This window comes from Mirounga angustirostris, unplaced genomic scaffold, assembly GCF_029215605.1.
Source record: "Mirounga angustirostris isolate CCGP_5_RB_7025 unplaced genomic scaffold, mMirAng1.0.hap1 SCAF_17, whole genome shotgun sequence".
Lineage (NCBI taxonomy): Eukaryota > Metazoa > Chordata > Mammalia > Carnivora > Phocidae > Mirounga > Mirounga angustirostris.
The window spans coordinates 42,526,882-42,552,343 of record NW_026991725.1 but is presented as its reverse complement, the minus strand read 5'-3'; the positions used below and the strand labels follow the sequence as shown (position 1 = coordinate 42,552,343).

Genomic DNA, 25,462 nt, shown 5'->3' with positions numbered 1-25,462 from the left:
AAAACCCGGCTTCTGGGCCAGGGGACTCCCCTGGGTATAGGGTCCTGCCACGCCCAGACGGCGACTGGGGTGCTGGCCTCGTGCCCCATCGTCCCGACCATCAGCCAGGACACTGCGAGCTTCCTGCATCTTCTAAACCGGTCTACATGCTACCAGCTGGTGTTTGGCATTTAGTTCAGTCGCTGAACTGGCCTGCAAGCCATAAGCGACGCTGTATGTTATTCTTGCGATGTCCTGACCTTGGTTAATCTGCCTCAGACTTCCTTCTTCAGACCCGTATGGTTGCAGATGGCGCATCTCTGCAGTTACGCCCTTCACAGCAGCCCACGTGGGCAACGTGCTTTGAAGGCGACCTCACTCCTCTGGGCCACAGTGTGGTTTTAGGGGGGACGCTGAACCAGACTTCCCATCCCTTGTTGTTAGGGGCATCGTGCGCGAGTGTGCACAGGTGTGTGCGTGTGCGTGTGTGTGTGAGCGTGCACCTATTTTGCTAAAATATCCACCCAACCTTCCATGGGTGCATATTTTAGAAACATATTTTAGGGGGCTCCCCGGCTGGCTCAGTCGGTAGAGCACGTGACTCGACCTCAGGGTTGTGAGTTTGAGCCCCATGTTGGGTGCAGAGATTACTTAAAAATAAAATCTGAAAAAAATTAAAATTAAAAAAAGAGAGTTTTAAAAAAAAGTGTTCAAAAACATGATTTTTTTTTTTTTCTGTTAGTCAGATGGGCGCCATCCTGACGGCCGAAATCTCGCCAGGCTCTGGAACCCCCGGTGGGGTGTGACTGTCACGGCCTTGTGGGGAAATACCTGCCAGGTCTGTGCATGTCCGTCCCCCAGAGGTCCAGGCTCACAGAGAAGGCAATGCTATAGCGTAATGTAGACTATAATACTCCTGGGCGTGGGTGCAGCCCTGCAGCCAAGTCAGACCGCGAGGAACCTCCCCGCCCCGGTGGGAATCTCCCCCAGACGCGGCCCCGCGGCGCACTCCGCGGTGGGGAAGGAAGCAATGACCAGTCGTCACGCTGAGATTCGGAAAGACCTCTGGGACCTGTCGGCAAATGAGAAAAGCAAGGCCCACGACGGTGTGTATGCAGCGAGCTACCACGGCGCGTGTGTGCCTCGTTTGCGGGGGGGGGTTGTTTTGTTCTTTTTTCTTCATCACAGGACCAAAGAGGAGCAGTGCCTCCCAGCTGTCTGAGCACCAGAGACCGTGCTGCAGGGCTGACGAGAGCGGTTCATTCATCCTTCTGCCCTCCGCCAGGCTCGGTGCCGGGTGCGGGCGCCGTGCGCTGCCTCGGGAACCCGGCCACCGCATCTCGGTCCCCATCACCTGGGGCGGTTTGGGGAGTTGAGGCAGCACTGGGCCCGGAACCCCTGCGCCCGACTCCCTGGCCAAGCCACACCGGCGGGACGGAGGGGACTGGAGGAGGGCCCTCTTCCTTCCCCCTGGCGGGGAGATTAACACAGGATTGCGGTTGGAACGCGGCCCTCCACAGAACAATGGCCCAGGGATGGTTTCCGCACACAGGTGGTGAAAAGCAAAGCAGAGGGACACCCTTCCTTCCCGGAGATAAATACCCCTTTCTCCTTCTCTCACCGTTTGTCCTAATCTTCCCAGGAAGTCTGAGCACAAAATCTCTGCTGCTCCTGATACCGCAGAAAGTTTGAAAAGACTTAAGAAACGTTGAACGTTGGTGAACAATAGGGAGCTTGCAGGGCGGAAGCTGAGGCTGTGGGGCCGCAGGTGCACCCCCTTTGTCCCAGCAGATCCAGCAGGAAGGGCGCTGTGGGCGCACCTGGGAGGAGGTCGGGGTGCAGCGGCCCCCACCTCCGCGGTGCAACTGCAGGGCAGCCGGAGGCCCTCCCGGGTGTGCCCATACCTGAGTGCCTCCTGGATGGTCCTGTGGGCCTCGTCGCGATGCTTCATGCCCACCAGGCAGGTGGCCCACTGCTGCAGGATGTGCCTTTTCTCCATGTTGATGGCGTCTATCTCCGTGCAGGCCTGCGGTGGACAGTCAGGGTTACGTGGACGTTGGTCTAACCTCATTACGCTCAAGGCCCCAAGAGAATGTCCGAAAGCCCCAAATGTCCTGAATCATCTCCTTTCCCTGCGTTACCCTTGCTTTTCTTACCACGCACCAGCAAAAGGATAAATGTGAAAAGAAACACAGCTCTAAAGACACATCGAAACGCCCACCTGAGCCCTGACTCCGCGCCCCAAGGCACTCAGTGCCAGGGGGTCGAGGAGGAGAAGAAGGTGTCCAGCAGGGACGGGCACCCATCGTACCCGGACCCCGGACGCCGGGGGTGGGAGGGTGTCGCTGATTCTCACAATGAGTCCTGTCCACAGGCCAGAGTTTCGGTCACAAGAGATGGGTACAGCCTCTGTGCCTGAGACCCCCTCCCGTAAGAGCTTGTGCTGTCGAGAATGACCTGGCAGCTCCGTGGGAGCGTCCGTCAGGCCCTGTGCATGCACGTGCGTCATCGTATTCTCTATGTTGTTTTATAACCTGGAATTAAAAATTAGCGTGTTGTGCCCAGGTTTCCATGTCAGCAAGTATTATTTGATTGTTGGGACAGTCTTCCACTGCACGGATATACCATGACTTTTGTAACCAATGCCCTCCCCTTGGGACTTTGCCATCATACCCAACACAGTGTCCCCACTGAATCTCTATTCATTTTGCTTGTGGAGTTTTTAATGTAAAAAAGTTTTACTTGCATGCCTCTTCAGTAGTTTCCTTGGCATGAAGCCCAGGTGATATTTAGGAGGGGGCAGGGGAGTTTTGGGGGGTGGGGGGTGTAGGGGAGCACATGTGTTTTTGCTACCCGCCTGGGAGCGCCACTCCCCCCTGCGCTGGTTTCGGGCTATCAAGGGCTCCTCATCCGTTCATTCAGTGTCTCTGGTGCACCTGCTATGGGCCACGTGCTGCTCCAGGTGCAGGAAGGCAAAAGGAACAGGACGCGGGGCAGCCCTGCCTGGAGGGAACACACCCAGCAGGGAGGGGCAGAAGGCACCGGGAGGCGTAAGCTCGTGTGTGTGTGTGTCCACGACCATCCCGCGGTAGAACCGGGCATGGGGTATTTCTTACTGATTTGCACAATCTCTTCCCACCACCAAACTCCCTGGTGGGTCTCCCGTCTTTTCATGTTGTTGGCGGCACCCTCAACCTCCAGGGTCTGTGGTTGGCGTGCATCGCCCTCCCCATCAGCTCCGTTAGAGTGTCTGCTCTCTGCGCTAGGTTTAGAAAGGCCTCTGCAACTCTGGATTTAAAAAATATTTTTCTTGGGGTGCCTGGGTGGCTCAGTCGTTAAGCGTCTGCCTTCGGCTCGGGTCATGATCCCGGGGTCCTGGGGTCGAGCCCCGCATCGGGCTCCCTGCTCGGCGGGAAGCCTGCTTCTCCCTCTCCCACTCCCCCTGCTTGTGTTCCCTCTCTTGCTGTGTCTCTCTGTCAAATGACTAAATAAAATCTTTAAAAAAAAATATTTTTCTTGTATTTTCTTCCAGTACATTTCCCCCATTTACATTCTTGATCCCATCTGGAATTCATTTTCATGTCTGGTATGAGGAAAAGATTTGATTTTTCCCCAAATGATTAACCAAATGTCCCTAGTCTGCTGTGCATGATTCATGTGTTCTCCATTAATTTATAATCCACTCAAGTTTTATGTAAACCTTTGCTTCTTTTGGGGGTCTACTCATAGGCTACCATGGCCCGCCTGTCTATCCCAGACCACAGGGACACATCATTTCACCTTCCAGGCTTTAGAGTGGGCAATATTTGGTAGGGCAACGTCAGGAGGACCCGCCAGCCTGGTGTGTCTGGGACTCTCCTGCCTTTAGCACAGCAAGTCCCACATCTCAGGAGACCCCTCCGTTCTGGGCAAAACCCGTCCTGAATTTCCCTTTCCCAAACAATTCCTGGCCAGTCCTCCGAATGTATGCTTCGGATAAACCTCAGAATCTCTTTGCTAACTAAAAACTGCCTTTTTTCCCCCTGAAATTCTAATCAGAACACATTCTAGACCCACAGGCTGGAGAGCCCGGGCCACTTTCCCACACGGACCCAGGTGTGCCTGTCCATTTCTGCAAGCGTTTTCTTTTCCCCAGTAAAAGTGGCTTGTTTCCTTCGTGTCGTTCCTGCGCACACGAGCGCAGATGGTGATGCACAGATTAAAAAAAAAAGAAGAAGAAGACGTGGCAGTGCTGGTTCCTGGTGTCGACCTCGGAACATGGTGCTGCACTGAGTCCTTCCCGCCGGGGCTCAGCCTCGTTAGGGAGGCAAGAGGCCACTCCCGTGAGGACCCGGCCGACAAGCAGACTCAGATGTCCGGCTTCCCGGAGGCCTTCCGAGCTACCACTGGCTGTGGCCGAATAGAAACGGCCCCGCCCCACCGTCCCCACCGTCCCCACCACGGGTCAGCCTGAGCTGCTTCAGGAGGCACACCGCGGCGGCGGGAGCTGCATCCACCTGGCCCTCGGCAGCGAGCCGGCGCCCTGCGGCAGGCACTAAGTGGGTGTCCCGAAGCCGAGCGCGGTGGTGATGCTCCTACCTCGCTCACGGCTTTCCTGAGAGCCCGCGTGTCCTCGGCCTGGGCAGAGCTCTGAGCCTCCAGCAGCGCGATCTGCTCTTCCAGCTGGTTGGCTTTGGTGGTGAGCTGGTCCACGTGAAGGTCCTGGGAAACAAGACCACGGGCCCCTCCAGCATACTCCTCCACCAACTTCCAACCCAAGCCAGCGAACCCCAGGCCGGCCGCAGCCTCCTAAGCAGGAGGCTGAGCGGAGAGACTTTTGGGAAATCGAAGGTTTGGGGGTAATGGCAAATGCGTTGAAGTCGAGAGTACCTGCTTCTTCTTCTCCACCTCGGCCCGCATTCGCTCCACCTCGGACTTCTTCACCACTTGCTTCATCACGTGGATGTCGTCGCGCAAGTCCTGGTCTATGTTCTGCATGTAGAAGAGATGCAGAGCCAGGCTCTCCAACTCGGCTTGCAGAGCCGCCACTGCGGGGGAGGACGGGGAAGGCCGCTCAGCATCCCACACATGTTGTCTCGGGGCCCAGAGCTCCGGAAGGCTCTCTGGCTGCCCTTGTGGACCCAGCCTGTTGTGGGTCCCACCCACAAAGACTCAGACTTTGCCATCAAAGCCTTACAGCCTAGTTGGAGAGACAAAGATGTAGGTAATCCGTGTCCAGCATCACCACGAGCCGCTCGGTTGCCCGCTGTGTCTTAGAGGCCCTCCCCGTGCCTAAGGATCTGCTGAGACACTGTCAGGCTACGAGGCCTCGCGTTAGTCTTACAGATTTCTTACCGCTTAGCCATTGGCAATCTTAGGTAGAGTCCCACATCCTGGGAGGAAACCCACCCAAGGGGGCGCTGAGCTCTGCCACAGCCCCCCCGGCCCCCCGACTGAAATGGCCATGTGGGGGCACAGGCCAGGAGCACCGGAGCTTTCCTCATGGGCCAGGCTCACCAGCACAGCACTTCCACTCCCCACTCAGAGCCACATGGCGGATTTCCGTCCAGCGCTCGCAGGAGACCGCACCCCGAGGAACCGACTCCTTTTAACAAAACTCACGGGAGATTGATTTATGAAGCCAGATTACCAATTCGTTTAGGGAGCTAACTCTAAATCAAGAGTCATTTGCTGTCTTGCATAGAGCGTTCCTTTATAGGTGGATAAATGCACGCAGAACACCGATTTATAGAATAGAAATATAAATTCACCCCGCTGAGTGGCAGGCATCCTTGAAGGGTGTAGCTTAACCCTGAAACACATTACTTTGCACCCAAGGTGACTGTAAAAATTCCAACGCTGGCCAATTCTATGGCTCCTGCGTGGGTAGGAACTATGGGGGTGGGGAGCAGAAGCAGGGACAGGGAGGTGTTGTGGTCAGAGCAGGCCGGGGCGGAGACTGCATTTGGAGAGAGGGTCTTCACAGAGGTAATTAATGTAAAATGAGGTCCTGTGAGTGGGGCCTAACCCCTCGTGGCTGGTATCCTTAGGAGAGGAGATCAGGACGCAGACGCACAAGGGACCACCAGGTGAGGCCCCGGGGAGAAGGCCCCGGGAGAAGGCCGTGGCTACAAGCCCGGGAGATAGGCCTTGGGAGGAACCAGTGCTGCCCACGCCTGGCTCTCGGACCTCCAGCCCCCAGGACATGAGAAAACAAGCCCCCACGGCCGCCGAGCTGACCGATTCACCCTCCCACCTAAAACGTGCGAGACTCACGTCGACCCTTCCTTAAGAGCGCTGAGTTCAACCCTGCTTTGCTTCACTGAGTAACAAAAAGTCAGTACTTCCAGTGCTTGTTTAAATCTGCATAAATATCAGTGCAGTTGAACCTAGTTTCACTGTTTTAATGACCATGTTTGTCCCTCCTCCAAATCGCTTGCTCATGTCCTTGGCCACACAGCTATTGGGATGTTTGCCTCTCACTGGGCGGCTTCTAGGAACTCTTGATGTGATCAAGGCAGGGTGGGCAGAACTTGAAGACGCCTCCCAGGGCCTCTGCCACCTGCTGTGACTGCTGTGATGATGTTGCTTATCTGTCCCAAGGGAAATTACGGGGCCTGGCCTAAGCAGGTGAGTCCATCTAAAGCAGAGAGTGGTGTCCAGCTGGTGGCGAAAGAGGAAGTGAGGGAGATTCTCAGGGTGAACTGGATTCGATGAGAAGGAAATTCTCTGCAAAGCTGGCCCGAAGAAGGGAGGGGCCCATGGCAAGGGACGTGGGAGGCCTCCAGGAGCTGAGAACCGCCCCTGCGGACAGCCCCGAGAGGAAGCAGCCCGTCAGTCCTACAACCCTGAGGAGCTGAATTCTGCCAAAGACATGAACGAGGCTGGAGTCGGATTTTCCCGGGTGTTCCCAAGAGACCCAGCCAACCAGCTCTAGGGTTTGGCTTTGGGATACCCATGAGGGGAGCCCAGTCGGCCACACCAGGCCTCTGACCTCGGGCCGTGTGGGCGTGCAGACACACGGGCTCGTGTTGAGCCCTGAAGTCTGTGGGAATTTGTTTCCTGGCAACGGAAAAGTAACTCGGAACATATGGAGGTTGTCACGGATGTGCAAATGGGGTTTGCCCCCAACTTGTGTTTGTCTTTTAACTTCGTCATGCTTCTTGATAATTTTCATGTTTTTGTATAAACAAAACTGTCAAATTCCTCCTCTGTGGCCTCGTACTTCACATCACGCTCCGGAGACCCGCCTCAGCCCAAGATGATTAACAACAACAACTACAGCGGCCTTACATATTCCTGTAATGCTTCTGTGATTTTCTTAAATATTTACTGCAGACTTTATTTTTTGTATAGTGTGAAATAGGGGTCTAAGTATGCATTTAAGATGGCCAAATGGTCAAGCAAATATGTATTGGCTTAGAGATGCAGTCTGTCTGTTTATCTAACCTGCAGAAAATGGCTGGATCCCCACATGAGCTCCCCAGCATCCTCTGCTCTCCACCATCCGTGCTTCTTCCCCTTTGGTGCCGTTCTGGTTTTACTGCTGTAGATTGATACCGTGTTTTGACACCTGATAAGACTATTTTCCTTCATTATCTTTCCTTTTCAAAATTTTCTTGGGTAGTCTTGTGCATTTAATCTCCTGAGTAAACTTTAAGATCAATTTGTGCAGGATGGGAGCTTTTTACGTATTGATACAGAATCTTCTCGAGCACACGTCGGGAAGCGGGAAGCGTGGGTATGGCACAAAGCTACTTGTTTAAAAAAAAGATACCCTCGTAACTTTGCTTTTATACGCAAAAACATCTTTAAAGAAACACACGAGAACCAATTCCACCCCCCGCCCCCTGGCCCTGGGTGCCTCTGTGGAGGGTCCTGGGGGAAGGGGAGGCAGGAGACTTCCCATCCCAGAGCTCTCGACTTTTGAGTGATTACTTCTTGAAAATGAATAAATAGGGGCACCTGGGTGGCTCAATTGTTCAGCTCTGCCTTGGCTCAGGTCATGATCCCAGGGTCCTGGGATCGAGCCCCGCATCGGGCTCCCTGCTCGGCGGGAAGCCTGCCTCTCCCTCTCCCACTCCCCCTGCTGTGTTCCCTCTCTCGCCGTGTCGCTCTCTGTCAAATAAATAAATAAATAAATAAAAATAAAATCTTTAAAAATAAAATTAAAAAAAAGAAAGTGAATAAATACACGCCTATGTCAAATAAATTTAAGGTCACCCAAAATACCCCATCGTGGACTTCAGCTGGAACAGCACTGAACAGCATGTTGACTGGGACAGAGGCGACACGTCCGTATCGTGCAGCTTTCCTCCCAGTAACAAGGCAGCTTTACTTATTGAAACCTGTTTTATGTCCCGTAGCGAGATTTTATTGTTTTTCTCCGGATAGGCTCACTCACTTCTTGTTAGGTTTATTCTAGGTATTTTATGGTTGTTATAATCATGATGGATGAGATTTGTTTTTTTTTTTTTTTGAATTTAGTTCTTAACTGGATATTCCTGGGATAGGAGAAAATGCTAGCTCTGACATTCACCTACTTTACTTTCTTTACTGTTTCTAGTACTGGGTTTTTGTTTTTGTTTTTAATTATTATTGGTAATCTTGGATCTTCTAGGAAACAATCATATGATTGGTAAAGCATGAGAATTTCATGTCCCAAATCCTCACCTCATTTATTTTGCCTGTTGGAGGCTCCGGGACTGTGCCCATGGCCTGGGGCGGCTTCCCCGTCTCCCTCCTGATCCTAGCTGTACCTTCTCCAGTGTTTCCCACTCAGGACAGTTTTCTGGTTCGTTTCTGAAAACATTATAAAGAACTTTCCTTCTACCTAGTTTAGGATGGATGGTAAGTGTTTGCAAAGACCCGTTTTGCATCCACCCAGAAAATCCTTTGTTTTTCCCTCTCCTTTAACTTACTAATAGAATGCCTTAAATTAGCAGCTTTCTTAATTTCAAATGATTCCTGAATTCCACAGGAATTCCACCCTTCTCTGTTTGCTACTAATTTATTTAGGATTTTCTTGCCTCCTGGTGGGATGGCTGTGCAGTTTCTGTGTTGGAGGCTGTCCGTGTTTGCAGCCAGGGCTATCCTCCCCGTTCTAACACCAGCCTGGGAAGTTTCCCAGATTTCCCGCCCCCCGGAGGGCTGGACAGCATGGGGGGGGTGTCTGTTCCTTTTGCAGTTAGTAGTGGGGACCCGTCCATAACGAACAAACTGGTGCTTTCAGGGGAAATCGATGTCTGACAACGTTTTCAGTTTCTTCAATGATGAACCCAGTACAGAGCGTGGCCTTCTTGAAATGAAAACCAATAATGCCTCTGAATTGTCCTCATTCCCAGGGCTGCTACTTGGAGGACACACGTTTTGTTCTTCCCCGGGCAGGCCAGAAGTTTACTCAGCATGTTGGTCATTTCAAAAATGGAGTATTTTTATCTCTCAGGCGAACTCGTTTTTTTTTTTTTTTGTACCAGTTTCAGCTATTTTACTTTATTAACTCCCTCTTCCTACCTCTTTTGTTTCTGTTTTGTTTTGTTTTGTTTTTCGCTCTTTTTCGGCCTCTGGAGTAGAATGTTTGATTTTCGGTCTTGTTAATGAAAACTATGCAAGGTCCTGGGTTTTATCGGAGTGCTTTCCGCTGAATCCAGAAGTCCTGATACGTGGACTCCCTTTGCCACTAAATCCCTAACTAGTCGGTGATCTCTGTGTGGACAGGACTCTGTCCTCTTCCCTTACAACGTTCCGAGCATCGCTACTCTGTTATTTATGTTTGAGACCTGTGATTCTCAGCCCCAACTGCACATTAGAATAACCTGGAAGGCTTCAAAAAACAAAACAAAACAAAAAACCAAGGCAAGAAACACAACATCCGGGGCCTTGGCAGAACAGCTGAACAGGGGGTGTGTGCCTGGCTGTGTGCGCCCCAGGGGCTCCTGCCAGGGACAGCAGGTTGCTCTCCGCCTGCCGCAGTATGATTCTGTCCGGCCTGGAACCCGGCAGCATTTTTTCCCTTAGCTTTGGAATTTAAAAATCTCACCAGCTGTGCCTAGGTATGTTCATTCTGTTTTCCAGCTGTCGGGTCCTCCGAGCACCTTTATATTTGAAGACTCACCTTTCCTGAGCTCACGCTGATGTTCTCCTCTGATGTCGCCCGTGAGCGTCCCTGATCTCCTGGGACTTCCGTCTGATGGGCATCCACGGTTCCAGATCTCACACCCATGCCTTGTATCTCCTTCTCAAAACATCCACCACTTGGGGTTTTCCCTCTGAGTTCGGGGAAGAACTCCTCAAACTGGCCTTTTGGTTTACAAGTTCAATTTTCGGCAGTATTGCTTTGTCTGTTTAGTGACTTTTGTTTTGTTCTTTTGGGAGGATGGTTATATTTTTTAATTCCAAGTATCCTTTTACCTAACACTGTGCTCTCGTTTTACTGATGTGACGTCCTCTACAATCTCACACTCTTTTCTGTTTTTGGCGTCCGCTCTGTCTGTCCAGCCCCATCCCCTGCAGTCTGGGGGCGCTGCCGAGCAATCGCATTTTGATGGGAAGTTTCAGTGACTCTCTCCCAGGGGAGGCACGCACTCGTGGACATTCTCCAGCGGCAAACACCCATATTTCAGGGCAGTGGCAGCACCGAATTCCCTAGTGCTCGGAAGGGAGAAAGGGTAATGTTTCTGGAATCCTTGCTTGGTTGAACAGCTTCTGTTCCTGTGTTTTGGTGACCTCCAGAAAGGACACAAAGTCCAAGAAGATGTTTGCATCTCTCCAGAAGCCTGGCCACACTTTGAGCCTTCACTGAGTGGCGCTGGTGTGGAGCACGTGGGGGGCCTGGGTCCTCTTTCAGGTCGGTCTAAATTCTGTCCCACCTGGAGCATCTTTATTGTTTTTGCATGAATGTCACGTTCTTCTCTTCCTGGTATTTTCTGTTAATTTGGTGGAGATAAAGGAGCACTTAGCCTGACTCTGTCAGTCCAGAAAGTTCTGCATTTCTCAGGGTCGGAAATGTCTCTTTGCCGCCACAGTTAGAGTGTCCGTGTGGTTCTGTTTTCTGCGTAGGCTGTTTTCCCCGCTGTGGGTTGTGGTAATCACACACAGCTGATAAACAAACTTGGGAACAAAAAACCCCACAGACTGAAGCAATCACAGCAGAGTGCGCAAAGCGGGGGTTCACGGGGCCCACAGCCTGGCCCTGTGCAGGGAGGTGTTTTACTGGGCAGAGACCTATCGCCTCATCTGGTCCCAAGCCTCCCGGTTTCGCCAGGATCTGCCGTACAGCCGGGGCTGCGGCCATCCCCCGGGCCGCTGTGCTCGGGATTGGCCGCATCCGTGGGTCCCCGCTTATTTAAACCCTGCCCCCCTCCAGCAGCCGGCCGGCCTCTCCGAATGTTGACTCTGCCTGCCTGCCTTGTTCGCTGCTTGGCCCAATCAGGTGCCTTTTGAGACACCGACGCCTTCCCTCCCTAGAAGGCTGCGACCTCCCCCAGGACACGACCACATGGCGCTTTTCTCGACGCCCTGGGATGGCACGCAGGGATGCCTTTCCGGGACGAGCGGGCCCGTGGGACGCGGGGGTGCGCCACTGGATTGCGAGGGCACTTGGCGATCGGGGCGCCATGGCAACCGGGACCCCGAGCCTTACGCTTCTTGCGCTCGTCGTTGGCGGTCTCGCAGGTCCTGGCGTAGCGGAGGCGCGCGCTCTGAAGCTCCTCCTCCCTCTGCCGCCTGGCGCACGCCGCAACCGAGTGGAGGTCGTGGTTTTTCTCGAGCTGCATCTGCAGGCGGGCCAGGTGCTGCTGGACTCCGTAGAGGTCCACGCCCAGCTCCTGTCGCTGCACGCGGCTTTGCTTGGTGGCCACACTCTGGGGGGCGGGGGGGGGAGAGAGCGGGTCACGGGCCGGAGGCGCACGGCTGGGCAGGAGGCTGGACGGGCAGGTACGCACCAGCTCTTGAAGTTCCAGTTTCAGCTTCTCTATCTGGCGGTTAAGATGGCTCTTCAGCGCAGCCTGGAACCTTACCATCAGGGGCTGAAACGACGCAGAAGCAAGCCTGGTTGCCCCCCTGCCCAAGCAGGGCGCAGCCTAAGTCGCCAGCGCTCCCCCGTACTCCACGCTGGGTGCCCCTCACTTCTGCCAGGGACTTGCGCCGGCAGCCACAGACTAAGGGCACTCAAGGTCCCGTCCCAGGCACTGAAGACCTGAGTCCGCATTTTGGCAAAAAGACAGAGTGAGCTGGAGTGGTGGTCCTGGTTTCTCCCCAGGGATGCGGGAGTGCTGCCAGCACCGAACGAGCCCTGAGCCTCTTTTCCCGGAGCAACCGCCAATCTCTCCCACCGGGAGCACCCTGGCTTTCCAAATGGGCTCATGCAATCAGGATTCGCCTTCGCCGCGTGCCAGAGGGTGGGGCGTGGGAACTCGGGTGGTGCGCTCCAAGCTGGGGCTCTGAACTGGGGGTACTGTGCTCCCACCCAGCATCCAGGATGTCTGGAGACATTTCTGGCTTCACGGCTAAGGGGCAGCGGCGCTCCTGGCCTCTAGCGGGTGGAGCCGGGGGTGCTGCCCCGGACAGCCCCGCCCCAGAGTGACCGGGTCCCAATGTCGGCAGTGCCAGGGTTGAGGATTGCCGACTCTGGGCGAATGAAACAGAAAGGAGAAGACACCTCACAGAGCAGTTTTGCAGAGTGGGCGAGGGGTGGGGCGGCGCTGGGGGCAGGGCGTGGGGCGCGGGGGCACAGGCGAGCTCAACAGCAGGTGAGGGGGCGCCTCTGATCGCGCTCGGTGTCAGGGCCCCAGCAGGGCCTGGGAGCACGTGCTTACGTGGTCGGGGTCCAGAACCACCAGCTGGTGTCTGTCTTCCTCGGCCTCGTCACTCCCCTCCGACTCCATTCTCTCGACAGTCCCTTCTTCGGCGGTGCCCAGCTGCTGGATCTGGTCCAGGAAGGCCGGCGGGGCTCCTCTCCCCGGCTGCGCACCAGGCTCCTCTGGGGGGCCATCTGGGGGCAAGCATCACGGAGGGGTTATTGCAGTGGCTAATGAGGCCACTTTCCAGGTGCTGTCAGGCAAGGCTGATTTCCAGCCTCATGCAACACAATGGAAAAGAGAAAGAAAAGGCATCCCATGGGTTAGGGCTCAGAAACGCTGCTTACAGTGTCTTCTGTTCATCAATCTGCTATTCGTTGGTTCAACATGTTCCACAGAAGGGATCGCATTTTAAAGGTAATGCATATTACCTTTAATACATTCCAAGAAGGAAATATATTTTGTAGATACTTTTTTAGACATAGTGAACAGAAGGTGCCTTCTTACTCATGGGCTACCTTGATTTTATTTTATTTTATTTTTGAATGGGAAACAGCTGATAAGATTGAAAAGATATATCAGTGAGGCTCTAGTTCCAGCTTCCCTATCCTCCTGAGCTGGAGAGATCCTGTTCTGTTTTAACGAGTTTAAAAACTCGTTCAGATGTGTGCTGTCTTCACCTCACTGGTGAGTGATGCAAAGCTTTGTTAGTTGCACCATCCATGCTCGTGTATCATAAGGAATAAGAAATATCCCGGTCTGCTTTCCCACATCCACAACACTGGGATACAGGACAGGGTATGCCGAGCGACCCTTGGAGACTCAGCAAACACGCAGGCTTAGGGGTGTTGTTCCTGAGCCCCTCTCTGAGACCAGGAGGCAGTGAGGGGTGGCGGTCAGGGGCTGTGGTTTGGGACGTCATCGGATCTCTCAGTCAAGGTCTGGTTCTGCCACATACTCGGGTAGGTCACTAAATGACTCTTAGAGTCTTTGTAAAATGGGAGAATGGGTCCTACCTCATTGGGTTACTATAAGGATTAAATGAGATAAAACACAGTGAATGCTCCATAAATATTATTCCTATCTGTTAATAACATTTCTATCTTTCAGCTCCCAGCTGAATGGGAAACGAGGTAACAGATGATAAATGAGTGGTACCCCTTGCACAGAAGGGGATATGAAGGGGCTCATCCCGTGGGCAGGACAACCCGGCAGGTGCCACGGTACCTAGCTCCTGGATGAAGGGCTCCTCCGTGCTCAAGAGCAGCTCGTCAAAGTCTGAGGAGGTGATGCTGCTCCCCTGGCTCAGTCGGAGGCGGTGTCGTGCCCCCAGAGGAAAGACTTCCTGCTGGAGCCCTTCACCGGATATTTTCTAGAGGAAGAACAACGAAACCTAAATCAGTGAGGCCTTAATCAGGACTGAAAAGTTATTTGATTTTGATCTATTGCAGTGTTCGAAATTCAACATAATTGCTGAAGCGTGGAAAACAATTTGGAGGGGCGCCTGGGTGGCTCAGTCATTAGGCGTCTGCCTTCGGCTCAGGTCATGATCCCAGGGTCCTGGGATCGAGCCCCGCATCGGGCTCCCTGCTCTGTGGGAAGCCTGTTTCTCCCTCTCCCGCTCCCCCTGCTTGTGTTCCCTCTCTCGCTGTGTCTCTCTTTCAGAGAGAGAAAGAAAGAAAGAAAATAGCTTCTCTTGTTAAAAATGCCTGGCTCCATTTGAGCTTTAAAAGAGACTCTTACAATTATTACTGTTGACAATAATTATTGCTGATGATGATCTGGTGAGGATTAGTAACAACAATGACCCTGCATAACACTCTTTGAGGCAGATATGAGTCACCTCTGTTATCTGAGGGGGAGCAGCCTCATGGAAGCTAAAAACCTTGCCTGAAGTTCACACACGCAGCCAAGGGCAGGTACAGAGTTGGGATGCCTCAACCCACCGCTCGTGCTCTTTCTAATACTTCCTCAGATGATGCTGATTCTAGAAACCATCTCTGAGGCAGCCAGAACCGTGATGATAGTAATGGGGGCCCAGAGTCACAAGCCCACCTCTGGGGTGTCCAGAAAGGGCTTCCCCTACCAAGAAATCGAGGAGGCATCCACACGCCAAGACACGAAGCAGCTCCCACTCTGCAATTCCTGTTCCTTCTAAGGACTGAGCACCAGCCGGGAGGAAGGGAAATAGGGCTCTCACTCAGGTTTGTCTCTGCCTTTCTGGTTGATCACATTTGGAAACTGTTTCCCGGTAACTTTTCTAGAAATGGGACCCGAGGATGGAAACTGAGTTTATAGCTCAATAAGTGACCCACACCTCAAATCTCCTGGACATCTTACAAGGTGAAGACAGTTGTTTTCTGAGCTTAATTAGCGATCATCAAATCATGTTACTCTCCAAGGTTATTAACTCTTTAGGGGTCACCAGGTGGGGTGGGATCGTGGCTTTTCGGTTCAGAATGGTGGCTGCGGAACAAGAGCAACACGGCTGCTTGACTCTGGGCAGGGAAGGCCGTCCACCCGCGTCCTCATCTGTCCAGGGGGGTAATAAGAGTTCTCACCCCAGAGGGTTGTGGTCAGAGTCACTGAGATGGAATGTCAAGGGCAAAGGCATGTCCAGACCAGAGGTGAAGATGGAGGAATGTAACCCTGCTCCTCGCTTTCTTTCCAGAACAACTCAAACCTGCAGCCAGCAGCGGGGGCAGAGGAGAGCGGGCTTCAGAGGCCGAACCCGTGGGGAACCCTCACAGCACAAGTGGGACCAGAGTCCCCACAGAGGACAGCCTGCCACAGTCAGAGCCCAAATATTTGGGGGCTGGCCTGGGTGGGCTTGGCCCAGCAGTGATAAGAGTGACCAGGGCAGCCCAGTGTGGGGGCGTCCGGGTTCAGGTGGGGTGAGGACAGTCCACGTGGGGGTGGAGAAATGCAGTGAAGGTTACATCCGGGGGATGGATCAAGTTAATAAGTACGTTAGGGAGAATGGGGACTAGCCTTCTCATTGCTGGAAAAAGGACTTGGACATACGGAAGGGGAGGGCACGGAGAGGAACCCACTCAGTGGGGAGTTGTGTTAGAGAGGGGTTGGTGTGAGCTGTGTCTGAATGCAGCGTGTGGTGTGTGTGTGTGTCATGTGTGTATGATCCTGAGAGAGCCTGGGGACAGTGGACCTAGCGCCCAAATCATGACTTCTGAATTTTATCTTCCACGAAAAGAAACCAGGCTCCTGGAGAAATGTCTGATTCTAGGGCCGGGCACTCTGTGCCAGAGAACGAGAAAGCGCTCCAAGGGTGACAGCGGTTACAAGAAAGAATGATACCCGTGTGTCAGAAGGACACAAAGGCCAATTTAAATGGGCTCTCGGGGCGCCTGGGTGGCTCAGTTGGTTGAGCGACTGCCTTCGGCTCAGGTCATGATCCTGGAGTCCCGGGATTGAGTCCCGCATCGGGCTCCCTGCTCGGCAGGGAGTCTGCTTCTCCCTCTGACCCTCCTCCCTCTCATGCTCTCTCTCTATCTCATTCTCTCTCTCAAATAAATAAAATCTTAAAAAAAAAAAAATAAAATAAAATAAATGGGCTCTCACCGGCCAAACTGGGGACAATTTCTATTCAGTGTTGTGCTGGAAGTTCTAGCCAGTGCAAGAAGGCAAGAAGAAGATATAAAGGGCATCCAGATTGGGAAGGAAGAAGTCGAACCGCCTTTATTCACAGAGAACATGATCATCTTTATGAAAAATCCTATGATTCTACAAAAAAAAAAAAAGAGCTACTAGAACTACCAAGGGTGTTTCACAGTGTTGCTGAATATAAGATCGATATACAAAAATCAGTCGTGTTACCATATTCAGTACCGCAGCAAACAGCTGGAAGCCATTTCCAAAGGCATCAAAAATGCAAAATAGCTAGGGACAAATCTGACAAAAGATGGGCCTATACGCACTGCTCAGAGAAAGATGAACTCCTAGCAATATGGTGGTAATCTGTTGTGATTTGAAATCCTCACGTTTCCTATCTTAACCAAAAAGAGCACCTTCCCACACCATTTTTCTTAAATGCAAAGGGGCAGAGGAAAACCTCCCAGTGGAGAAGCCTCGGGGTCTTCAGCACCATCACTGGTCATGGGACAAACTACAGTCAGGGCACTACTGCGTGGGGCATAAGGAGAACCAGCCTCCCTCCGTGACCCCTTTCCAAGGGATCATAACCCAGATCGCCACAAGAGGAGAACCAGGCAAATCCAAACTGAGAGCCATTTTAAAGGTGGCCGGCTGGTGAGCTTTGGAAGTGCCAAGGTCATTGAAGTCAAGGAAGGATTAAGACCTAAGAGGTGGGACAGCCAAAGGCAACATGTGATTTGGAACTGTACCTCTGCTCTGAAAGGTGTCACTGGGACACCTGGTGAATGAGGCCTGAGCATTATTTGGTGATGTAATGACAGTTCCTGAGTTTGAGAGCTGTTATTTCAGTTGTTTGGGAAACACGCACGGAAGTTGGTGGCCGTGGTGCATCCGATGGTTGACTTACTCTCCAAGGCTTAAAAACATAACAAGTTCTTCTAATCCTACTTCAACTCTTCTATAAGCCCATGCTCATTTAAAAATTAAAAAATAATAAATAAATAAAATCTTAAAAAAAAAAAAAAAAAAAGGGCGCCTGGGTGGCTCAGTCGTTAAGCGTCTGCCTTCGGCTCAGGTCATGATCCCAGGGTCCTGGGATCGAGTCCCGCATCGGGCTCCCTGCTCGGCAGGAAGCCTGCTTCTCGCTCTCCCACTCCCCCTGCTTGTGTTCCTGCTCTCGCTATCTCTCTCTCTGTCAAATAAATAAATAAAATCTTAAAAAAAAAAAAAAAAAAAAATTAAAAAATAGAAAATTGTAAGACCGTAACTCTGTCATAATAATCATGATTATCTAGAATTACATTGTCCAGTGTGGTAGCCACTAGTAACCGGTGGTTATATAAATTTAAGTTAATTAGAACTCTGATTAAAAACTCAGTTCCTCCATCTCCCAGGCCGCATTTCAAGGGCTCTGTAGCCCCTTGTGACTGATGGCTGCCATGCTGGACAGCAAAGGTAAAGAGCATTTCCATCACCATGGAAAGTTTCACTGGAAGGCCTTGTTCTGGAAACCAGAAACCTGGATGCCCTTACATGGAATGTTCCCAAACCCAAGGTCCAGAAACTCTTGGCATGCAAGAGTGGGTCCCGAGACTTAAGTTTGCTAAGAAATCTCTAACAGAGATTGCAATTTGTTTTTATAATGTGCCCTGAGTTGCTCACATAGGGTGACAAACCACAAAGGCAGTCAAACACTTTCACAAAGTCGACCTCGGGGCACTTACCGATCTGCGAGCTCTGAGTCCAGAAGCATCCCGGCCTATTTGCTCGGGTGAGTCTACTACTTGCCGGGATGGCTGTGTGGAGATGTCCCCCAAATCTCTGGATTCTGATGGACGGGGGGCTTCTCTGTCTTCAGGAACACGTTCCCTCCCTACATGTTCATCCGGGTATGTGGGGCCCGCTTCCTCTTGGGGCACCGCCCCAGCACCGACTTCTGAATGAGCCAGATCTACAGAGCTGACTTTCCCTTCAGGGGAGGCAGCTTCCACATCGGATTCGAATTCCCCTTCAAATTCAAATTCGACTTCCTCCCCTTCAAATTCAAAGTCCTCTTCCGTTTCTACTTCTCCACTGATTTCCGCTTCTCCATCAATTTCCACTTCTCCCTCAGCTTCCACTTCTCCCTCAGTTTCCACGTCCCCCTCCGTTTCCACTTCTCCCTCAGTTTCCACTTCTCCCTCAATTTCCACTTCTCCCTCAGTTTCCACGTCCCCCTCCGTTTCCACTTCTCCCTCAGTTTCGATTTCTCCTTCAGTTGTGACTTTCCCAGAGGCTTCAATTTCCTCTTCAGAAAGCTCGGCAGCACCAACAGCTTCGTCAATGTTTTGGTCACCGGTCTTCCCTGTGGGTGACACCTGCAGATTTGTGGCAGGAAAAAAAAATCAGGAAACACAGTCAAAAACTCCTGTGAAGTTCTGCTCGTAATTGTGTAATTACACTGGTGGGAAAACTGCGTCTGCACACACCTACGTGTCCCTGGAAGATTAAGCTCCATATTCTACCTGTTCTCTCCAGTGTTTGTAATTTTTTGCGTCCTTTGTTAGAGAACCTGAGTTCTGAAAACCTCGGGGGTGATCTGAGTAGGGGATGTGGGGCATCCCAACTAGCTGCCAGCGCTTAAGAATGGGGAGAAAGGAAAATGAGTCTCTCTGCAAGGGGACTGAGTCTGTTCTAGTGCAAGGTATAGGATCCCCGTGCAGTTTTCTTGAGCAGAACTCTTAACTCTTTAATTCCCAGTAAAGACAAGCCCAGCACAGCCCACCCCACAGGGAACTTTACCCTGTCGCCTTCATTATTCTGGGCCTCTTCTCCTTCAGAAGTTGATTCGCCTTCCAGCTGAGACCTGGGTGCAGAAATACAGTTTAACAGTTTCAAAGAACAACGTTCTTTTTCTTGGCATTGATCACCTCCTGGTGTCTATATTCTTATTTACTTGTTGATTATATGCCTCCCCTCTAGGCTGTTGGCCATGACTTTGTCATGTTTACCACCAACCCCTGACACCTGGAGGGAGGGAGCGTCACAAAAGAGTTGTTCCATGAATGAATGAAAAATAATTATGGAAACATTCAGGGAACACCATCAGTACAACAGAAAAGTCACCTTAAATATACTTGTGTCTGGGGCCAAGCGGGAAAAGAAATACAGCGTAAGAGAAAGTTGCACAGAAGGCGCAAAGACTCAGAGACTCTTGGTTAGTTCCTCCATGATTTAGATAGTACAAAAACGTCATGATTTACGTTCTTAAAATTATTTTTTTCTAATTAAAAATACAAGCTCATTTTTAAAAAAAAGTCAAATACAGAAATGTGTGACACAGGCAACGAAAATCCTCTGCGACTTTCTCTCTTCTCAAGATAACCACTAGTAATAAAAGAGATTTAAGCGTATATTCTTGCAAATATTTTTCTATGCATTTAAACACACACACACAATTAGAGGCCACACCCTACATACTGTTTTTCACTTCGTCTTTTCTTTTAATGTAACCTGGACTGCTTTCCATGTCAGGATATATAAATCTATCTTTTAAAAAAAGTGAAACACTACTGGAGCGTCTAAGATAAAAGGTCCAATTCTTGAAAATAGTTTCTGTCCCCAGCCCAGCCCCCGCTCCTGGAGGTCTGGGGGTGGCAGGCGAAGAGTCGGGGTCCCCGCGGTCAGGAAGCCCCTCGGTGATCCTTCACACACAGGGAGACCTCAGGCAGGTAGGGATCCTGCCACCAGCCTCCGCGCTCTCCTGCTTTCTGTACAAGGACGCAAACTCTCGGCGAAGGCACGGCCGAGCATAGTGGTTGCCATGGTTACTGCGCGCCGAGCGAGCCCCGGGGTTTCGGGAGCCCGCGACCCGAGCGAGGGGATAGAGGGAGGGGACCGGGAGCTGACAAAGGGACGGGAGACGAGAAGGGGCGCGGAGGGCTGGGGTGGCCGGGGAGGCGCGAAGGGCCGCAGGGGCGGGGATGGAGGGGCGGAGGAGCGCGGAAAAGGGCGTGAGGGCAGGGCGGAGGCGTGGGGGCCGCTTCGGGGCCCGGGACCCTCGCCCCGCTTACCCGCCGTCCGGGCCACCAGGCGCCGCCATCTCCCGTTGCTAGGCGACGCCGTCAACACCCGGCGGGCGGGAACCTCGCGCGGGGCTGGAGCGGGCGGCGCGGCGGCGCGTCCTTTGTGCCACCGAGGTGCGCTGGAAACGCAGAGCACCTACGTATATAAATACATTAAAACATAAACTTAGTTTCTCCGTTTCTAAGTCCGACTTCTGTCCCGCCGGGCTCAGGTTCAGTAAAGCGACAACAGTGGCCACGAGCGTCCAGCCAGGCAACTCAGGTGGCCCAGGGACCGCGCCGGGCACCCGGGGACCCGAGACCGCTCAGTGCCCCGAAGGTGGCAGGTGGAGGTGGGGGCGCGAGGGGCTCCGGGGCACAGTGCACCTTGGGGGGGGCGGGGGCCCCAGCCTGGTGCCCTCCCATCCATCTCCAGACCTGGGGGCGGGGCGGGGGGCTCGGCGTCGCCTCCGCGGGGGTGCGGCGAAGAATCCTTGGCGGAGAAGGATGCTCAGTGGCTTTTGGGGGGTGATGATCACTTCTTACCCCCACATAGGAAAAATATAAATGGAGAGGGCAGAACAGAGAGGGCGAGCGCGCCCGTGGAGCGTCCCAGGGGTCCTGTCTTCACTGCCGGGGGACGCGGGGCTGCCATCAGGGCCAGAGTCCCGGGACCCGGAATTAGGACGGCCTGGGGCAGGGGACTTGGGTCCCGAGGGCGAAAGGTGACTGGGGCAGGGTCGGGGCGCACCAAGGGGTTGGGGGGAGAGGGTTCGGCGGGGAACCGGTCTGGGCCCGGGGCCGGGCTGGGGGCCGGGTTGGGTGGGGGGGGGGAGGCGGGGTCTGGGTTGGGGGCCGGGTTGCGCCGGTTGGGCAGGTTCCGGGTCCGGGTCCGGGTTGGGGTCCGGGTTGGACCAGGGGCGGGGCTAGGCCCGAGGCCGGGTTGGAGTCCGGGGCCGGGTTGGGGTCCCGGCTGGGCCAGGGGCCGGGTTAGGGGCCGGGTTAGGGGCCGGGGCGGGCCGGGTTGGGCCGGGGGCGGGCCGGGGGCCGGGCCTCGCCGCGCGTCCCCGCCCCGCTGCGCCTCACTGGCGGCGGCGGCGGCGGCGGCGGCGGCGGCGGCTCCGGGAGCCGGCGCGAATCGGGCCCCCGCTGCGGGACCCGGGTGGGTATCGGGGTCCGGGCGGGGGCCGCGGGGGCGGGGCCCGCGGGGGAGCGGGCGGCGCCCCCTCGGCGGGGACGGGGTGCGGGCGCGCACTGGGCGCTGGGCCTGCCGCGGCGGGGCCCGGGAGGGGCCGGGGTCCGGCCGCAGCCCCAGGAGGCGCGGGGCCGGGGCAGGAGCGGGGCGGCGTGGGAGCGCGCGGGATCACGCAGAAGCCCCCGGGACCCCCTCCGCGGCGGGTGCGGGCGCCCGGGCCGGGGGTGGCCCTAATTCGGGGAGACTCCCTCCCCGCGTGTGTGGAGCCGTGGACCGGAGAACTTGCGGTCTTTGTCTGGCTGGATCGTCAGAGCACGCGAAGGAGAACTTGCAGGGGGCCGCCGTTTGGAGACACAGCCCCCCGAAGTGTGCTTCCCGGCTCAGCAGCGCGCGCGCTCTCAGCATTGCTGGGCCTTAGGGTCGGTGGTCTGGCTGTAAAGAACCGCCTGTCAGGAAGCTCACTTCCTTTAGGCCGGGCTGTTCCCCCTTGTTCTTTACTTAAAAGAAGAAAGAAAGAAGGAAAGAGTAGAAAACAGGAGAAAGAAAAAAAATAGGCAATTCAAGATTGCTAAATATAACCTCAGGAACCTGGCCAGAAGCCGGTGAATCTTGAAATCCTGTTATTCCCACACTCGGAAGTTGGTGTCATATGTTGGCCACAGTCTAGTTCAGATTCTCTTCGGAGATGGAAAATAACATAGTATGTTCTCGCTCACCACTCCGAAGTTTGTTTTCCTGCCCACCAAGTTCCTAGGAGAAGCTGGGCTGGTCTCCCCCCACCTGCCCCTGGTTTTACCGATCTTTCTTTACCACGGGAAGGCCCCAGTCCTTGTATCTGGAAGGAAGCGAGACATGGTTCTCAAAGATGGCCATGTGGGGAAGCCTATTATCAAAGGGTGGCTGCAGAAGGCCAGATCCCAGAAATCTGTTCCCAATCTGCCATCGATTGATTAGAGAACTTTTAGAAATCTGTGTTGTTAGATTTAGAAATTCCTTGGTAGAAATATTAATGGATTAGTGACTGCTGAAGGCTTTGAAGAACCACGAAAACTTTTGCAAAGACAGGATTATTGAAGTAGGGGTTGCCTTGTAGTAGTAACTGGGGAATTCGTGTAAGTTGCCCATTGTTGGTACTGGGAGGCACGTGTGGTTGCTGACTGCGGTTATTATGTTTTCTGTGGCACTTGTTGGCTTGTGGAGTGTTGATGGTGAGCAGAATCTCAGAATATGGCTAAAGAAAGTTCTTATCAGTGGAATTTTAAAATTCTCCAGCGATGATGGTGGTTGTGTACATACTTTCTGATTATTGTGCATGAATTCACTTAACCCCAAAAACAAGCCCATAAAGTCAGGACTGAGGTTATCCCCATTTTACAGATGGGAACCCTGAGCCTTAGAGAAGTAAATTCCCCAAGCTCATGCACCTAGGACAGAACCAAGTTCACACGTCCTCGGGCCCAGGATGCTCCAGCCCCAGAAACGGCTGTGTGCACTGCCTCATTCCTGGTGAGGGGGGGCCTGCCATTCGCGTGCACACAGTCTTCCTGACCCTCTTTTTGCAGACCAGAGAACACGGTTCATTCCGGCTGATGATTCATAAAAAAGCAAGAGAGTGGGGACTAATCCCATGTCACTCACCAGCTGCTAATATCAGTTCTCTTTCGTCCAGAAGGAGCCTCTCGGGCCTCGTATAAAAGCGTTTGACAAGACGGCCATTGGGTTTCTGGAGCCTACCTGCTTGCCCCCGTCTCTCTGCCCTGGTTTGAGGTGGCTCTGTGCAGTGGTTAAAACGTGGCCCCCAGAGTAAACTGCCGGGTTCAAATACCAGCCCTGGCACACAGCACCGATTTCATTCCTGGGTGCCTTAGCTTCTCCGTCTGTATAGTGAGGATTGTTCTACCTACCTCAGAGGCAACGGTCGTCTGAAGCACCTAGTGCCTGGCACATACCAAGCGTTAAAATGAAAAAAAAAAAAATTTTATTAATGACCATCATTTGGATTGTTCACAGTTAGCAAATTGGTAAAAACATTTTGATTTTATTTCCTAATTCCTTGTATGTGTGGTCCGTCAGGCGGCAAGCTGCTCTGTGCAGAAGTGGAATTCACCGTTTAGGGATAGGGATGCTCTCTGCCTTGTAACTTTGCGGGGCGCTGGGTCCCTGCAGGCTGTTGCTGGGACCAGGGTGACCAGGTTGTCTGGAACACAGGTCTCAAGTAGAGATTTGGCCAATGCCCCCTCCTCCCCAGCCAAGGGACCCCAAATTTTTCACAGGCCTGAATCTTCTCTCATGTAAGATTAGCCAGGTCGTTTCATACCGTGGGGCAGCGTGAGGAGGGCAGCGTGGGGAGGACGGATGGACTTGCGGGGAGGACGGATGGACTTGCGGCTCCACAGCGAAACAACTGTAGCAGCTGCGGCCCAGTGGGTTTTACTGATGTACATTGTATTGCACCTCATTCTGTTATGTTTGTACAATACTGATGAACGTTGATGAGCCCCGTGCACAGAAAGGAAGTGCAAGTCTGCAGTCTCCCCACCCCCCGAATTCAGAGAAATAGTCTAGGAGATCTTTTTCCTTTCACTTCAGTGGTGTTTTGTGTTTTTTTTTTAAAGGTTTTTATTTATTTATTCATGAGAGACAGAGAGAGAGAGGCAGAGGGAGAAGCAGGCTCCCTGCTCAGTAGGGAGCCCGATGCGGGGCTCGATCCCAGGACTCTGGGATCATGACCTGAGCCGAAGGCAGACGCTTAACGACTGAGCCACCCAGGCGCCCAGTAGTGGTGTTTTTTGCTGTTGACCACCTGTGCGTCCTTCGGCACTGGGTCTTGCATCTCTAATAAATCTATTTTGATGATCTGTCTAGTGATATCCTATCTGAAGCATGTCTTTTACTGTGTCTTTGGAACTAATATAGCCATCCTCAGGGAGGAGCAAGATCTGGCCACTTGAAGACAAAGCGTGGTGCTCCCAAAGCCGTTATCCAGCCGGGATGGCACGCCCTTCTCTTGCTGAGCCTTGGGCGGCCAGTCTGTCCAGGTGTTTAAAGTTGATGTATGTGACAAGCCGGCCATAAGGACCCACCTGCCTGCAGGTACACAGGTGTGGCAGGGTCTTTTCCATGCTCTTTCTGGATTGGCCACTGTAGAAACCACCATAATAGGGGTGCAGCCCGAGCCCATGTCTGCACTAGCTTGTATACTTTGGTTTTTGTGCTGGTTTTCCGCGATGAGTGACCCTGAATTCAATAGTCTGACAAACTGGTCATTACACTCTTTGTCTTTCTGAAATTGGGGCAAAGGGCATTCTTACAGATATTTCACACTCTTTCACTTTTCAATTTCTGTAACTAAAAAGCTTTCCCCCGGAGCAAGATCAACTGTGTTGTTTTTCAGGGATATTGTCAATATATCCCCCACCCCCGACCCCCCATTGGCTTTTTGTTTTGTGGTGCCTTAGCCTCTCCTTTAGCACAGACAGAGAACCTCAGCTCTCTGTATTAGAGTTTACAGGAACAATATAGACATCAGGTGCACCTAACCCACTGTTGGGTCAGTTGGTGGCTTCCTGGCTGGATTTGTACCTTTCCTTGCTTTTTGGGTCCAGTCCTTCCTTGTTCCTCATTCCTAGCTCATCTCTAAGGTCATTTTCATCTCCCAGGCCCTACTTCCTCAGCTCTTTGGGGAGAAAATAGTGTTTTGGTATTTACTGTCAAGGGGGCACAAAGAGCAGATGGTCTCCTGCTTGAGAGGCAGAGGCCTTGGGGTTTTCCAGGGAGTAGGTGATAATCAAAGTGGCAGCTAGACAGCCGAAAGAGGGAAGTCACAGTGAAGCTGGCCACCAGCCCCCCCTCATGTT

General features: G+C 53.0%; 2 protein-coding genes across 3 annotated transcripts in view; one reads left to right on the top strand and one right to left on the bottom strand.

Moving 5' to 3' along the window:
• Nucleotides 1-22,478, bottom strand: part of CCDC40 (coiled-coil domain 40 molecular ruler complex subunit) — a 40,809-nt gene extending 18,331 nt beyond the window's left edge. Inside the window, exons 1-13 of the mRNA XM_064583337.1 lie at nt 22,402-22,478; nt 21,497-21,677; nt 21,162-21,383; nt 20,069-20,250; nt 19,149-19,212; nt 18,092-18,724; nt 13,983-14,127; nt 12,774-12,949; nt 11,901-11,984; nt 11,600-11,819; nt 4,849-5,006; nt 4,558-4,680; nt 1,884-2,005 (exon numbers count right to left, since the gene is read on the bottom strand). Of these exons, the coding sequence (XP_064439407.1) occupies nt 1,884-2,005; nt 4,558-4,680; nt 4,849-5,006; nt 11,600-11,819; nt 11,901-11,984; nt 12,774-12,949; nt 13,983-14,127; nt 18,092-18,724; nt 19,149-19,212; nt 20,069-20,250; nt 21,162-21,383; nt 21,497-21,677; nt 22,402-22,478 (2,387 nt within the window). The remainder of the gene's footprint in view (nt 1-1,883; nt 2,006-4,557; nt 4,681-4,848; nt 5,007-11,599; nt 11,820-11,900; nt 11,985-12,773; nt 12,950-13,982; nt 14,128-18,091; nt 18,725-19,148; nt 19,213-20,068; nt 20,251-21,161; nt 21,384-21,496; nt 21,678-22,401) is intronic.
• The window catches only part of TBC1D16 (TBC1 domain family member 16), a 76,922-nt gene continuing 72,949 nt past the window's right edge, over nt 21,490-25,462 (top strand). For both annotated transcript variants that reach the window (XM_064583180.1, XM_045888326.3), the window contains exon 1: nt 21,490-21,572. The gene's annotated coding sequence lies outside the window, so the exon portion shown is untranslated. The remainder of the gene's footprint in view (nt 21,573-25,462) is intronic.